The sequence below is a fragment of the Antennarius striatus genome, chromosome 10 (assembly GCF_040054535.1).
Source record: "Antennarius striatus isolate MH-2024 chromosome 10, ASM4005453v1, whole genome shotgun sequence".
NCBI lineage: Eukaryota > Metazoa > Chordata > Actinopteri > Lophiiformes > Antennariidae > Antennarius > Antennarius striatus.
This window is the reverse complement of record NC_090785.1, coordinates 20547099-20564281: the sequence shown is the minus strand read 5'-3', so window position 1 is coordinate 20564281 and position 17183 is coordinate 20547099. Positions and strand designations below refer to the sequence as shown.

Below are 17183 nucleotides of genomic sequence, written 5' to 3'. Positions count from 1 at the left end.
GGTTGGGGACTACTGCATAATGCAAAACAGACGCCGCTGTTCTCAAAAATGAAGGGGAAGAAATTATTGATATAGAATTAGCATAAAGTTGTTGTATCGGACAGAATATTGTGTTTGTGACAGCGTTCATTGATTGTTTTGTTTTTGAATTGGATAATGCAAAAACTATTAGATGGAGTTTCACAGACATGATGGAGATAGATAGATAGATAGATAGATAGATAGATAGATAGATAGATAGATAGATAGATAGATAGATAGATAGATAGATAGATAGATAGATAGATAGATAGATAGATAGATAGATTTGTTGTCAGGCGGTACATGGATCAGATCAGTAGCAGAAAGAGGTCGAGGGGAGGACAAAAGATTTATAATAAAAAATTAATGAGAATAAGAAATCTCTTAAACTCCTGTATAGTCACACATCTTTATTTTAAAGAGAAATAAAATTATATTAACTTGAGAACAGTGAGGAGAAGAAGAACAGTATAATATATATATATATATATATATATATATATATATATATATATATATATATATATATATATATATATATATATATATAAAATGTCCCTCTCACCCTTGTGGGGTGGTATCTGTGTATATATATATATATATATATATAATGAAGAACATCACAAATGAACATATATACAGTATAGTTTGTACATCGTGAACAGAAGAACACGTGTTATAAACCTCAGTAGAGGAGGCCGCGTCCGTCTTCGTTGGACCCTTAATGAAATAAGACAGAGTGAGTCCTCCTCATTTGGGGCTTTTACTAGCGAACGCGCACGCGGCCAAGAAACTTCCGCGACGCAGCTCGAGCTCGACCCACTGCGAGCGCACGAGAGGAGGAGGGGGATTTCCAGTTCGAGCCCCACTTCCCGAGTCAGACGTTGTTTTGCTTTCGGTCTGGACACCGAAACAGAAAACAGGGATAAGCACATTTTCCGCTTCAGATTTCAGATACGTGAGTTTGTCCAGCTGGTGCGGCGCGTAGCACGGTGACACGCAGGCTCGTGAAGCCACAGGCCGTCCAGACTGAACAGGTAACATTTTATTTCCGCGTATTGAGGCTGTCGACTGGCGCGAGCTCTCGCTGGCTTCCCCAGGACGACGTGACGGACCTTGTGCTCTCCTGTAAGTGAAAGTAAGACTGGTTTTCTGCTCCTACTCGCTGCTTTGGCGTGTTTTCACTTTTGCCCGCTGACAGGAGTTGAACAGGACGTGTTGACATGACCTGACCCCGCTGACAAATCAAACTTTGGTCCCGAACGCTCCTGTTTGTGACGTGTAGCCCACTGTCAGTGTTGAACCACAGACACGGACATGTTAAACCTGGGTAATGTCATCACTGACTGTTTTTCCCCCCCAAACAACCTTCAGGACGTGGAGTTAGAAGCGTGTTAAACGTGGTTAAACTGGTTAAGTTGGTGACTAGTTTACAGTGTTTGGTTGCGTTCAGGTGTCAAATCGTGTGTCAGGAAATCAGACAACTTGACGGCTCGCGTCAGGTCAAACTCTTTTACTAGTAACATGGCCTGCTTTATAACTTAAACATAGCCAGCCAGCTATTTAAAATGCTCCTGTTTGTTGGTCGTTTCAAACAACTGATAGACAGAATGTTGTCCAATAAACCCGAGGTGTAATGGAGGTGAATAATTTGTTTCCAGTTGTAGACACAATTTTAGCTATCAATAGCTAAATGTCAAAATCGTCTGAAATCAGCACTTAAAATTCTATTCTATTTGTGGACTACAAAGATGTCATTAGGGTTTGAAAATTTGTAGGTTTTAGATTAGCTATTGCAAATGTTCTTTAGTCACATGGCTGCAGGTGCAAATTATGTATTTTTTGAACCACCACTCAAACTCCTTATACTTCCGACATTGTACCCTTATCGTGGTTGTAGTTGTGTAGGTCATGTGGCCCCAGCATGTATGTACTGAACAGTGTTAACCATTCTGTGTGGCACATAAAGGATCATGTATGTTTGTGATACTGAGGCTGTGTGACCACATTTGACGGGCTGAGATCTGTGTGTGTGTGGGTGTGTGTGTCCATTGGGCTGAGCACGGAGAGTGTCCTGCGTACCTTTATCACCTCAGCCCACAGCCATCATAACCCCACAGTTAGATGTGATGTAAGTCAGGATGGTGGAGGATGGCTCCACTGACTATCAGTATCACTGTCTCACCAGGAACAGGCGTAAATTAAAGTGACGGGTGGGCTATGCAGATTAGGTCGTTATTGTCACAAAACCATGATCTGACTTTTCACTCTGGACAATCCTTTCTGACATCAACTCTATACAACACAGACTGTAAAGTGAAACAAGGAGCTTGGTTATGAATGTTACAACCACAGGCATATTGGATGAATGGGTCTTTTTTGTTTCACCCATGTAATAACCCAAATGGAAATGATTGGCAGAGTAAACGACGTGTCCCAAAATGCCGGTGGAGAGAATGAGGATGCGGCCGTGGCTGGAGGAACAGATCAACTCCTGTCAGATCCCAGGGCTTAAATGGGTCAACGAAGTAAGTGGCACCGATGTGTTCGTACATACGAGGGCGGAACAATGTGGAAAACAAATGACGCTGCCATTATCTGAGCACACTGACACTGAATAATGATAGTTTAGACCCCATCCACCTGTAGCCGGATCTTTTCAAAAACGCATGTTTTTTGTTGCGGTTACGCCTTCCGTCCACATGACAACGCAGATATCCAGGACGAAAACGCAACTTCTTGAAAACGTCAGGTATGCGTTGTCGTGCGGACGCTGTACCCAGAACTTTTTCTATCCGGGGAGCATGTCCCTGTTACAAAAACCGCTGTGACATCAGTTTGTGTGAGCCGTTTCTTCAGATACAACAGAAGGGACAGAGTTAAAACCGGCTGTTTTCTGATGTACAACAGCTCCACGTTAAAGACACATTGATAAACATACTGGACACTTTAATATTTGTCTGTTTCTTGATGAGCTATAAAGTTTATCTATTTATTCATTCATATTCATTCTTTCACGTACCTCGCCTAAGACGGCGACGGCAATTCTGGGTCAGACCATAGTTCTCCCACCTGCTTGTGGGAGAACTCAGTGACGGAGGTTGTCCTCCAGGAGGAATTTCCACACGTCCCAGTCCCCTTTCCTGTTGTTCTCGGAGTTGTCCTGCTTTTAAACATGTTGATCAACGCACTTATGCAGCTACATGTGGACGGAGATTTTCTGAAAATGCTGTCTTGTGGACGCAAATTTTTTTCTATGCGGGGTGAAAAAAGTTGTGTTTTCGAAAAGATCCGGCTATGTGTGGACATGGCCTTAGTATTTAATTTCAACTGGAACAAATCTAAGAATGCTGCTGTGATTTTGTAGCAAACGTGAAGCAAACGTGTGAACTGGTAGCTGGAGAGATGCCACTTCACCTCCTGAGCACTGTTGAGGTGCCCGTGTGTGTGTGTGTGTGTGTGTGTGTGTGTGTGTGTGTGTGTGTCTGCCTGTACATATATAGATGTGAGTAAAATGGAAAAAAAATTCCCTAAGGGGATAATAAAGTATACTTTTTCTTACATCTGGAGAATGTGGAGCATCTCTGCAGTTTAATTTAGAATATGATTTGACAATTCTTGCCTTTATCTCAAACTTGCAGCTCTTGAAATTTGGGAATATTGTCGCTTCAAGGGGCTTGCACTATACAAGGAATATCTGACACATTTTGATATCAGGCTTGACATTCTGGCAGACTGGGACTAATATTAGGTGGCTAGGTGGTGCAGGGGCAGCATGGTGACGCAGTGGTTAGCGCTGTTGCCTCACAACACAGCGGACCCGAGTTCAAGTCCCGCTCTGTGCAGAGTTCGCATGCTCTCCCTGTGTCTGTGTGGGTTCTCCGGGGTCTCCGGCTTCCTACCACCTCCAAAAGCATGCGCCTCAGGTTGATTGGCCGGTCCCAAATTGACCGTATGAGTGAGTGTGTGTGTGATTGATTGTTTGTTTCTATGTGGCTCCGCGGTACACTGGCGTCGTACCCGGAGTGTCCCCCACCTCACGCCCTGAGACTGCCGGGATAGGCACCGGCTCCCCCGCGACCTGCGTAGGCGGATTGAGTGGGTTAAGAAAATGACTGATGATAATTAGATTTTAAATAACAATTGTTATATCTCATTTTGAGAGTTTAAAATTTACATGTCTTCAGGAAAAGAGGATCTTCCAGATCCCATGGATGCATGCTGCACGCCACGGCTGGGACCTGGAGAAGGATGCCCCCCTCTTCATGAGATGGGCCATACATACTGGTAACACACCGAGCTGCACTAGTGCACTGGACACTCATTGCTTCTTCTTTCACTGGCTTTAAATCTCATGCTTCCCAGAAGCTACAGTTCTACGCCAATAATAAAGGGATTTGTTTTTTGTTCCACAAATGATTTTCAGTTGTTTTTTGTATCCGGCATTCATCGTTAGCGTTCACAGACATGCATCATTGAATTTTTGGAAATACCAATTTTTGCGTTGTTGATTTAAAAAAAATCTACTGTGTCTGCGGCTTTACTTGTATTCATGGTTTATATTTATCATGGACATTTGATAAATGAGTTTCAGCTAAAATGAAAGGAAAGGTGTACAAAACTGTGGTGAGACCAACGATGTTGTTTGGTCTAGAGTCGGTGTCACTGAGGAAAAGACAGGAGACAGAGCTGGAGGTAGCAGAGATGAAGATGCTGAGGTTCTCTTTGGGAGTGACCATGATAGATAGGATCAGGAATGAGTACATCAGAGGGACAGCACATGTTTTGGAGACAAAGTCAGACAAGCCAGACTGAGATGGTTTGGACATGTCCAGAGGAGAGATAATGAATATATTGGTAGAAGGATGCTGAGTTTTGAACTGCCAGGCAGGAGGCCTCGAGGAAGACCAAAGAGGAGGTTTATGGATGTAGTGAAAGAGGACATGAAGGTAGTTGGTGTGAGAGAAGAGGATGCAGAAGACAGGGTTAGATGGAGGCAACTGATTTGTTGCGGCGACCCCTGCAGAAAGGGCCAAAAGGAGAAGAAAATTTATTATAGACATGGATTATAATGAGGATGTCTTTAAAGTGTTTGAAGTCATACATCTGGCTTTTGTAAATCTAAATCATTACATTGCATCTGAACAGAACTTTCCCAATTTGAAACTGGGGCGGAAAGTGAAACAGGATTGAAGTTCAGCAAATAGTGAATGACCCAAAACATGATTCACATGAGACATCATGTGAATCAAGTAGGAATGATTATTCATTCCTACTTTGCCATACAATTGTAATTTTTCCAAATAAATAATCTTGTTTGGTTTTCTGTGTCTGTGTGCGTGCAGGTAAATACCAGCTGGGCATCGATCGTCCAGATCCCAAGACGTGGAAGGCTAATTTCCGTTGTGCCATGAACAGCCTTCCAGACATCGAGGAGGTGAAGGATAAAAGCATCAAAAAAGGAACAAATGCATTTAGAGTATACAAGATGCTGTCCTCCTCAGAGAGAAGCCTGAAGAAAGGTGGGTGCTGATGTTTACCCGTGGCTGGCTGGTGTTTGTTTTTGATAAGTTCACTTCCATATTTTCTTATTGTACACAAATTCTCAACACTCACACTAATATTTCTGAGGACCACATTTAGTGGTAGACATTGTCCGTAACATTGTCTTGATAAGCTGCTAGCCAGTAGCGCTGCTGTTGACTTCATTTATGGTTTGATGCCCCATGGTTCACATTTTTTGAGTGGAAGCTTTCACCTTTCTGCTTGGTTAAATCCAGAAGGCGGCTGCTTTTAGCCCGGCTATGTATAAATACAGGTGTTAGACATAATGGGGCGTTAATTCTATTTATGAAAGGTGTGTGTTTTTGTCTTCATTTGTCTTTAGGGAAGAAGAAGATGGACAGGGAGGGGAGGCCGAAAGGAACAAAAGAGGTATTTAAAGAGGTTGAAGTGGATGAAAATATGAAATATAGGTAGCTGTCAACATACAAACATAATTGGTTCTGACAGGTTGTTCAAAAGTTTAATTGTTTGTAAGTCGTTATTTATTAAATTTCAATCTATATTCACCATTTGAGGTCATTTAAATGTCATTACTACTCTAAATACAAAAGTACTATTCCCTAGAACTGACCAGTAACAATTACAGGACATAAAAACAACAGATAATCGAAATAAAATACTTAAGTACCAGTAATGTAACTACATCTCCACCTCTCCTGAATGAATTTTTTCCTTGGTGGTGTAGAGCAGTTATCCCCAACCTTTTTTGCGCCACAGATCTGTTTCATCTAAGACAATATGTTGGCGGACTGGCCTTCATTCGCTTGATAATCATTAATGATGCCAGGACCACTGTATTCTAATAATAAATCATCCGCAGTGGTTTTATGTAAAATGCAGACATCAACAGACGGTAAACAAACTTTTTTTCATAAATAAACATCTCTGTAAACAAAATAATTGCAAGAAATAATTATATTAAAAACTTGAAGTGACTGCAATGATTAGGTTTATTTTGAAATATAGCGACTTACAATCAGTGCATTCAATTTAGGAGAAATACTGATCATTTCCAATAAAGGGGTGAACAAGTCAATCAAATGATAATAATTACAATAAGGAGAATTAGTGGTTGGGGACCGCTGATTTAGGGGTAACGGGAGACAATGACACCTGAAGTGTGTTTTCTTTATGGTCACTGCAGAAAATCCCGCTTCACAAAGGTTGCAAATGGAAGCAGGGTTTTCGATACTCTTTGGGCGATTTCAGGATAATCTGCCTTGACTTTAATCCAGAACACTGGTGTGGTTGTGGGCGCTTAATTTAGGGGTAACCTGTCACATGACCGAGACCTGTCAAGCTAGACAGATGCATGCACAGTCGTCACTTTTCAAAATAAAGCATCTTTCAGAATCCAAAATACATAAAACAGAAGTAGTGTAAATTATTTTTTTCTTTCTGTGCGGCCCGGCACCAAATGACCCACGGACCGGTACCGGTCCGCAGGTCATTTGGGGACCACTGGTGAAAAGGCCACTGGTGTAGAGGCTATGTCAAGCTGGAGTAGAGACCACTGGTGTAGGGGCTACATCAAGCTTAATCCACTGAGGTTTTCCACCACACTGACGCACTAAGTTTCAACCTGACCCCAATTGTCTTCAGTCTCGATATTTGTGAATGTCTCCATGTACATAGATACATTGTGGATTCTTTGCCTGCTCAGAATTTCACAGGTATGGATAAAAGAAGGATGAAACGTATTTTTGATTGCTCCTAAATTGGAGGTTCTCTCTTGAGGACTACTGATATTTGTTTAGAAATGTCAGTCTAAGATGGACCACATCTTGTTCCACATTGGACTTTTCCCAGAGGAGCTGCAGGAAAAAACTGAGCTTCCGTTCTGGTTCTGTCCTTCCGCTCAACGCTCAAGAAAATCCAGAGCTGCCTCCATCTGGAAGTGAATTGTGGGATGGCAAAATGAGCTTGTTTTTAACTGTCTTGCCCAGTCTGTTGAAGATTGGCTGGCATGTCTTTGCTGGTGTATGTAAATTTTCTAGCGGTATAGTCGTAGTTGTGTGTTTCTATGTTCTGCAAACAGCTCTGAACTGATCTCTACCTCTGTCTCTAAACAACGTCTTTAACAGCGTGAAGTCCGCATGCAGCCCGTCCACCGAACAGGGGAGGTGGTTGCCCCTCGTGTAACAAGGAAGGTGAGTGATTAACATGCTGTGTTTTTTATGTGTGAATATATGATGCTGTGATATTAGTACATCATTTCTGTTGGTTCCAGCCACACACATACACACACACACCGTGGAATTAGACCGCCATTGTACTGTTATCAAACAGTAGCGACACAGGACATGATATCCACGTTAAGCATGAAGGGTATTTAAAACATTGTGACTGCAGGAGGTTACTTTTTAACTGGGCTTACTATTTCTGTAAAGCATAAAATATATACAAATGTCCAAGTACTATTTCCTTTGTTTGACTGGACTTTGTTTTACAAACATTCATTTTGATTTGACAAGGTTTCGTTAGTTTGAAGGGCAGAGTTCACCTTATAAATGTTGAAAGTATGACCAGTTCTTTTCGTTTCAAAAGACTGATCAGGTGTGGATTCCCTGCTTGAAGTGACAGCCAACCTGGTGTTACCTTTTAGAACCTTCTCTTAGCGCTACCTTTTAGAACCTTCTCTTAGCGCTACGTTTTAGAACCTTTTCTTGGTGTTGCTGCTGCTGTTTATGAAGAAGTACAGAATTATCAGCCATCTCTGTTCTACAGATGTTTTTAAAACGCACTGTTGCATCATTTGAAACCATAGCCACTGTGTCGGAGATGATTAAAGAAAATTTAAATCAGGAGTTTAGTAATATTTTGGGAAATGCCAGTAGGATTGTCATGCGTGATGTACTTCAGATCTTGTGTCTGGTGGTTCGTCTGAGAACAGGGCTTCAGACCCTGACATCAGCAGGCCTCTGGGGGCACCTACCATTAGGTGCTGTCTGTGCTGGTTTTTGGGGGGGACGACACTTTTCAGCAGGTGGCTGGACGTGGAGCCCTCACTAAGCTGGCATCATAAAGAACAAGGCCCGCCCACAGCGCCCTGGAGGTTTATCATCACCGCACCTGACTGGCTGGTCCCTCTGAGGAACGGGACACTTCCTGCCTGTTTTATTGATTCTGTTATCCCTCTGCTGTTTCATGTTTTATGGTCTCTACGCCTTATGACACACTTTATGTGGCTTTTAAGGGCAGCAGAATTTAACATGCAATAATTCCTGTTCACTGGAATTTTTTTCATTTTTTATATTTAAAAAAAACCACTGCATATCCTTTTAATTGCTTACCCTTAGTGCCATATATAGATGTGAGAGTTGACGTGTTGTGTGGTTTGATTGTGTGAGCTGCTATAAAACAGTAAATTCCTGTCAAAGATCCATAAAGTACATATCTCTCTTGAGGACAAAGTCCGTCTTCAGCTCCTTAGTCCACTGCGTCTTTTCAGACCACTGGTTCTGAGTAGCTCCTCAGCCTACTGAACCCCCTAAAAACGTTGGGGAGTAGGCAACAATATCGTAATTCTTTGTTCACACTTATAAACCCAAGACTTCTGGTTTCTCTTTTTGACTTTCAAATACAAACTAGCACCTCCTGCTGGTTTGGGGAGTGTTGATGTGTGTATGACTAAAGATTGAGGATCACTGCCCCCGTCAAATTTATAGATCTGTTTCTCCCCTCCCCATTAGGTAACATCTCCGCCTCCGGTCAGGACTCATCCTAATGGACCTATTGACTACACCAAACAGGAAACAAGCAAACAGGAAGTGATCAAGCAGGAAACAGTAGAGCAGACAGTGACGGACCACGCCTCAGGTATCACATTGTCATCAGACAGATTGACAGCTGCAACGTGTTTCTGCCTGTGTGATGGTTGACAGGAACGTTTACAGCACACATATGAATACGTCCACAGGACATGACGTGTTTTCTGTTTACAGACACACTGGCATTTTCTACTTTTTAAGAGTAACTACAATTTGCCATGGAACCAGAATGAGTCTATGAACTTTGATTTATTACATTCTTAAATTGAAACTATAACATGTTTTCTCACGTTTTTCTATCATTAAATCATTTAACTCATTCCAACTAATTGTGTCCAAACTTCATGGCCCTTTTTCAGAATGTTGGTTGATGTGATGTTGATGCAATAACAGCAGGATGAACTCATTTCTGAGGGCATTGCATCACCTGGACTCTTAACTAGTGGTCCCCAACGTTTACCGCACTGACTGGTTTAGCATTAGACAATATTTTCACAGACCATTAAGGTCATTATTAAGGTCTGGTGGCTGAATGCAACAACAAAAATATAAAGATACGGCTAGCATAAAACTGCATTTTTCTTTCTAAATATAATAAACATGAATCCAATGTCTAGGCAACTGTTAGAATAATGTATATAAGTTATCTTGTATTTACTCTTTTATATTCCTTTATTCTTTGTATTACACCTCATGACCATATAAATGTTTATGTCTGTGTCTTAAATGTTCTAGGTTGGTTGAACCTGACAGCAACTTTATTAACAGCATCCTTTTAACAAGGCTCTGTTTATTTTTTGTTTTGCTAGCTTGGTAATTTCAATTTAGTAGTAATGTCTTCAGTGTTCCTAACCAGTTCCTGATTGGTTGTGGACTTTTGTTCCTGGTCAAAATAGATGTGTCACCCGGTCTGGCGGCTCTCCAGAGGTAAACTCTGGCCTGTCATAACATATCCTGTCTGTCCAATCACAGCCATTCACAGTTCTGCAGAAGATCATGTGATTACCAGTGAGCAGCTGCCATTCGTCTGTCAGACAATTGAAGTGATCACTGAGAATGAAGATCAGACTGTTAGTTCCTCCCACTCTTACCCACTACAGATCTCCCCTGTGTCTTCAGGCTTAGGTGAGAACACACACACACACACACACACACACACACACACACACACACACACACACACACACACACACACGTGATTTTGATTGAGGTATATGTATGTTGTAACACACTTCAGTACAGGACTAAAGTAAACGGGTAGAATATGAGCTACATATGAATAAGAAAGAAGACAGCAATATGCTAGGTTACATGGTTGGCTAATGCTAGTAAATAGGCTCAGCTCACGAGGTTATGATGAGGACGAGGATGCCCGTTCAGGTTTAATCAGCCTGAACGGCCTCTCGGCTGTTCAGGCTGTGCAGACAGACGTTGGCGTTCATTGCGGATGTTGTATTGACCGTTATTTCGTGCTCTGGGTTCTGAACATGAGGTGATTTACTACCCAATCATAGGCAGACAACAACCGAAGTTACTGGCTGTTGAATCCATTCTGGCATTTCGGATTCATTCATGCATTAGGTGAAATGTTTAAATCAGTCACAGTCCAGACTGGAGCTACACATAGAAATTTAGTGTCCTTCAATGAGAAATCCATTTGAAGCGCTAGATTCTTTAATGTCGTTCATTACTTGCTTGAGACGTGTTCGACTCATAGCTCCACTTGGTTTCCATCCCAACCAGTCATTCAGGCAGAGGTGGATCAACCAGTTTGGTCCTAATCACTCCGTCTGCATCTCTTCCTCGTTGTTGGAAGTTGTTCTCTTTTTAGTCACCACTTGACGAACTTCATGGGCGTCGTGTTTGACGCCTGTGCAGGTAGAAGAGCTGTGCGGCTCTGCAGGACAGCTGCTGACGCCTGACATGTGCCGAGTGTTAACACATGTTAACACACAATGTAGACACACAAGTTTAATACACAATGATAACACAGTGTTAACTCACCATGTTAACACACAACTGTTAAAACATAATGTTAATGCGCAACATTAACGCATGATGTTAATGCACAACGTTAACTGGAGCACACGCAATACAATGTTAGCGCACAACCTTTGCACACACAATGTTAACGCACAGTGTTAACGCACAATGTTAACACACAATGTTAAAGTATTTGTGCTTCTTTTCTGCAGCCAGTGACACCGATAGTGACACAGAGGACAGTAAAGAGGTGAGCTACACACTGTGTGTGTGTTGTGTGTGTTGTGTGTGTGTGCGTGTAGTGTGTATTATGTGAACAGACACTGACACGAGGGGGGTTGCTGTAGCAGTCAAGCATGGACAGTACGGGTCTTCCGAAGGACAACATAGTGGACACAAATTCACACACCCTACCTCTGACCTGTCGAGTAATTCTTTAGTCTGCTGTGATGTTTTATTTTGGAAGGGGTGGGGGTTGGGGGCGTGGGACAGATCACACGTTTAATATCACTGGTCTTAGTCTGGATCATGATTAATGGGTTTGGGGGCTTCAGGTACACTTTTAAGTTGAAATTACGGTCTTTTCTAAAAATGGAAAGAGGAAGAATCCAGGACTGTTCCCACTCACTCACTCTCTGCCTCCTGTTGAATCTGCTGATTCTGACAATCTCATGACCTGTTTCCTTGGTGACCAGCGTGTCCAGTGTCCCAGCGACACAAGTGAGTGTGGGGTCGCCTACGGCCACACGTGTATCATGAAGTGATGATTGAACATCAGTGGCTGCCCCCACTCATTACTCCTCTGTTAGCGCCGCAGCGCTGCGTTAGCTAAAAACAAGTAGCGAGGACAGTAGTACAGCTAGATTTCACACAATCGTAGTTCCCTACTGCAGCTCTTCTGAGGTTCACTCACATGTAGAGCCACCTGGAATGGATGGTGTTTGGTTTGAAACCCTTGTAACTCTTTCTGTGCAGGATGTGAAGACTAGGCTAGCAAGAAGTGTTACATTATTGTTGTTTTGTAAGCTGGCACAGTTGCCAGACAACTTCACACATCATTCATCCATCCGTCACTCGCTAATGTGTTTCCTCCCCCTGCAGGGTGTCAGTGTGGTCTGGAGACGGGACTGCAGCCCATCGGTTCTCAGAGTTCCCATGTGTTCACTTCCCAGCATGGCCACCTTCGTCAACTCCAGCAAACCCAACTTCCGGGTCACCAGCACGCGGGACCCGTCGCCGCTCATCAGCTACCACCCCGATGGCTGGACGCCGGCCTACGGCCAGAACTCTATCGACTCGCCTGCCAACAGCCACACCCATGAGATGCGAGCAAGTGTCATAATGAAGACATCTGATGTCACCCCCTCCTGACCTTTGACCCCTGGTGAGGAGCATCGACACTGCTTCCAGGGCTGAGGAACGAGAGATGGTTTGTTTGGTTCACCAGGGCTGCGTGGAGACTAAAAGAGGGCAACGTTCAAAACATTTGATTTTCTTGTCGCTCCTATCTAGGCCACAGATTCACTCGTTTATCCTTGAACCTTAGAGAAGGTTCTGTCTGGTGCCTTTTTTTGGGGGGCTTCGTCTCTGATACTACCCTAAAGAAATTCAAAGAAATTCAATGTTTAATTCACTCACACAGCAGAGAGACAAAGGAAGTAAAAAGTTCATCACATGAGAAGAAGTTAGGAGGCAGAGTCCTACGAAAAGCTTCGAAGCAATGCCAGGTTTTAATCTAAACTGTAATCATGACCAGTCACTGGAAACCTTTGTTATGTGAAATCATAAAAATATTGTTAGATGGTAGTTTTGAGACTTTCTAATTCTCTTTTAAAAACATGACGCTTTTAATATTCTGTTTTTTTATTTTACTGGCTGCCAGCACTTTGTACAAACTTATGTCCTTCGTCGAACTCTCATGTTTATCGGTGTTTTCTTTCTGTTCTCAATTGATTGTAAGATGCTTCGTTCAGAGCAACACCGCAGGTGAGCACTGACATACGCAAACTTTGTTTGATGCTAAATTCATGATTAGAAGCCTGATTTTCACTGACAAGCTGCGCCAGACTGTCTCCCACAGTCTATCACAAACATCTACAGACATCACTGACAGCCAGTGAGTTAATGACAATTTGTGCAGGGTTTTCACAGAGCATCTTACTCTGTACTTACTCTATACTTGACAGCAAAGAAGTCAAGTACCATGAAGATTTAAGAACATAAAAACAGGAAAAGAAACTTGTTAAAGGAAGAGAGTGGCATCCATAGAAAATATAGTTCAAGGAAAGCATTTTTAAAGTAATGCATCTCTAAAGGTGCAGATGAGTTTCCCCGTTACGAATTGTAGAAAATTATTATCTGAAAATGGTGTGAGCACAAATGTTGAAAGTGGCATGAAACACGACATGGAATGAGAGTGCATTCCCATGTGAAAGTGTGTTCCTGGACCTGGTCTACTGGCAACAAGACTGTCTTTGATCCAGATGAGGAATGATGGCATCATGAAGCCCCGAGTCGCCCCGATGGAGAATAGACGAGTGTCTGTCTGACCAGACAGAACAATGTGTTTGTGTCTCCTGTATGTATTAATGATGCACATTGCTTGTGTTTGTGTGTCAGCACTGGTGTGAATATGAAAGATGCCTTCCTGAAGGTGTGTGCCTTTCATAGAGCTATACAAACTATGCTTTTCTCTTTGAGTGATGCACAGGTAGCTTTCAGGGATTGTTATGTTTTAACCTGATGTGAAACACAGCTGGAGGTGTTGTCCGGGCGGGGGGGGGGTGTCTGCTGCTAATCCTGTGCATTTAGAGGGGAACTCATGTTAGCCTGAGGTCTGATCCAGAAGACTGTTTGTTCCCACTTGACTTGAGAGCGCTGACGCTGTAGGTCTGGTCTGTTTGGGCTCCTCTCCGTTCTCCTCTTCGCTGAAAGTACAGTAACTTTATTCATGGTGTCTTAAATAGAAACTTTTTAACAACTATATGCACAAAATGATGGCAACAAATGTAATTTGTGTCTTATTTCTTGTCTTTTATGAGGTAATATTGGTGCCGAAGTGGTCTGATTTTATATTGCGTAACAGAATTTGAAGAATATGTGGTCATGTAAGTGCATCTGGAAACAGCTCAGGCGCGCATCCCAATCTGCCTTCACGTCCTGTAGGACAGTGTTTCCCAATCTGTTTGCGTCACAGCACACTTCAGTAAAAAGAATCACAAGGCACACCACCAGCCAAAAATGTTACAAAATGACACTTTATAGCCTAATTTTTTAAAATATATTTTTTTATATAGAAGAAAACTGACGCTGAACTAGTCCATAACCAGTCACAGCATTCAGTGGAGGCTGAACAGAAATAAAATGACGTCTTCTCAAGGTTTTTCAAATGTCTACCGATTATCTCCTAAAATGCAGCAGTGTTGACATCTTTCCATTATTTGTTGAGTGTAAACATGCCATGGTTGGCACATCGAATGGAATCCATGTACGAATGCTTGTAAGCAGAACTACATTTCGGCCTTGCGTTCCTGTCTTTAGTTCATTCAGATGTGCCAGACTTGCACATCACCATTACTTAAAAGCAGCTTTGTGTAATCAGACCCCTCATTTGCCAGAAACACTTTGTTCCTTTCCCAGCTCCCGTGTGCTTACACGGCCCAGCGCTGCACGATCCGACCATGTGGCTCCATCCATCAGCAGAGACACTCGTTCAGTTTTTAACACATAAGTCCTTCTCATTCAAGATATTCCAATGTGACCTGAAAACGTCCTCTCCTGTTATTGTCCTATTTGCAAAAAAAAAAAAAAAAGTCTCTTCACAAAATGCACACTGAGCAAGAGTTGAAAATGTCCACTACTATCGGAGGACTCGTCAAGTTCAATGTCTTTGTTATTGATCTGTATCTTGTTCAACACATTCATTGTCTGTAGACACGTCATCAATACGTTATCAGATAGAGGGACTCTGGGTATTTCTTTGACTGCTTCATGGCCGAGCATCTCATTGATTATGGCTCTGCCACAGCGTAGGAATTTATTGTTTTTAGCTACGTGTTCTGCAAGATGTGCTTTGGTGGATCTTGCCTTCTATTTCATGCCATTTCTCAAACGTTTCTTGTTTCTCATTGTTTTCATGCAGGCTAATAAAAGAATCTGTTTAGAGATGGTGTTTGAGCTCGTTTAGGACCATAGCACTCCTGCCTCGCCACACACGAAGCACAACGGGGTAAAAGTAAATCCCTAAGAAAGTGAATAACCACCTGCTGCTGCAAACATGTTGACACCTAGAGGTTTCGAAGAGTACTGCATTACTCTGCCAGACACAAGAATCTAGATCTCGGCACGAACACTCAACAGTAACATTTTTTCGACCAATTAAGGTAAAGCGAATTATTTCACGCGGCTCACCTGATGTTCGCTCATGACACACCAGTGTGCAGCAGCTCAGAGGTTGGGAAACACTGCTGTAGGAAACAGGATGGGGCTGTGATCCTGTAACTACAGCACTAGAGAGACTTACACTGGACACAACATGTGACTTTGAATCAAAAGCCTTTGGACACGGTCGACGTCACTGCCAGGTCGTTCCTCAGGTGCCTTTATCTTGGTCGGCTGCAGTGAGAGCGGTGTCTGTTCCTGTGTGCTTAAATTTGTTTTTGTTTTACTTTGTGCCTTTGAACTGTTTTCTTCGCTTCTGTGTCAAAGCAGCTCCATCCCCTCTGGTCTTATGTCGCAGCATCAGATGCTGATACTTATTTAAATGGGCCTCATTCCTTTAAGTCAGGCTTGATCCGTATCTTGATTGCAGCAGTGCAGATGGGACTGGTGGGAATAGTATGTTCATGTTTTCAGTAAGGAATCATGTGTTAATCTAATATTCGCCAGTCTCTCATAGCCTGATCATGATTATTATAAAGAGGTCTATCAGAGGATAAAGTGCACTTATCAGTCCGGTTCTTTGTTGGGGTGTCTAATGGGGACGTCTCTGCAGCCTGGAGCAGCATTGAAAGCTGCTGTCAGTTAAGAGCTGTTCACCCGGACATTACCGCTGGATCAAAAGTAATAAAGGGAGCTGCTCAGCTGATAGTGAAGAAAAGACGTTCACCTCATGTCACCATTGTCTCTTTTGTTCATAATAACTACATGTGAATCAACATGGAAATCCAAATAAAAATGTTTCCAATTTATTCTGTGCTGTTTTCCGACCTGCTCCAGTCCATTTTTCTGGTTTGTGTTCTGCAGAAAAGTTCCAGGTTGAGAGAATGCTGCACGTCCTTCCTGGAAGAAGGGTTGCTAACAAATCAAGCTTTGATGCTGACGCATCGCAAGTCGCTGCAGGCGGTGTTGCAGCACAGCATAGAGGCGCCCATGCTGCACGCTGCAATACCTTTGCAGGCATATGCTTTGAATGTAGACCACTGCACCAGTATAACCAGAGCGGGGGCTCTTTCAGTTTCATTTGTCACTCAGTTCTCACTCTACTTCCTGTTTGTCTCTCAGGTCTCTAGATGGCTGGACAGTTGCCTTGTCAACAGCTAACCACATAGCCATTGTCTTACAGTATGTTTTAAGCTCATTTATTCTGCCTCATTGCTCATCATTTCTTGTGTTTTTATACAGTTCTCTTCTATTTACGTTTCTGCTGATTGACACATTTGCTCCTCTGAGTGACACCTGCTGCTACCTAGTTAACGTACTCAGATCCTTCCATATAGCTGCACACTTGTGAATGAGAATGCACTTGTGAATGCACAGTGCTGCAATGAGAAGGTGTATCTGAGGTGTATCCCGCCTCTCGCCTGCAGACAGATGATTTAGGGTCCAGCAGACCTGTGACCCACG

General features: G+C 42.7%; 1 protein-coding gene across 2 annotated transcripts; it reads left to right on the top strand.

The window, feature by feature from the left end:
* The first annotated feature begins 830 nt into the window (after nt 1–830).
* Nucleotides 831–16520, top strand: irf2b (interferon regulatory factor 2b). Of its 2 annotated transcripts, none has more exons than XM_068325602.1 (10): nt 831–1149; nt 2443–2549; nt 4209–4308; nt 5367–5543; nt 5909–5955; nt 7671–7736; nt 9279–9405; nt 10329–10481; nt 11552–11589; nt 12441–16520. In XM_068325602.1, exons 2-10 carry the CDS (start codon nt 2463–2465, stop codon nt 12708–12710), a joined length of 1065 nt encoding a protein of 354 aa, XP_068181703.1. In that variant the 5' UTR covers nt 831–1149; nt 2443–2462; the 3' UTR covers nt 12711–16520. The 2 variants fall into 2 exon arrangements, with proteins under 2 accessions (XP_068181703.1, XP_068181704.1); XM_068325603.1 differs by having other exon boundaries at nt 831–1159.
* Nucleotides 16521–17183: the final 663 nt, after the last annotated feature.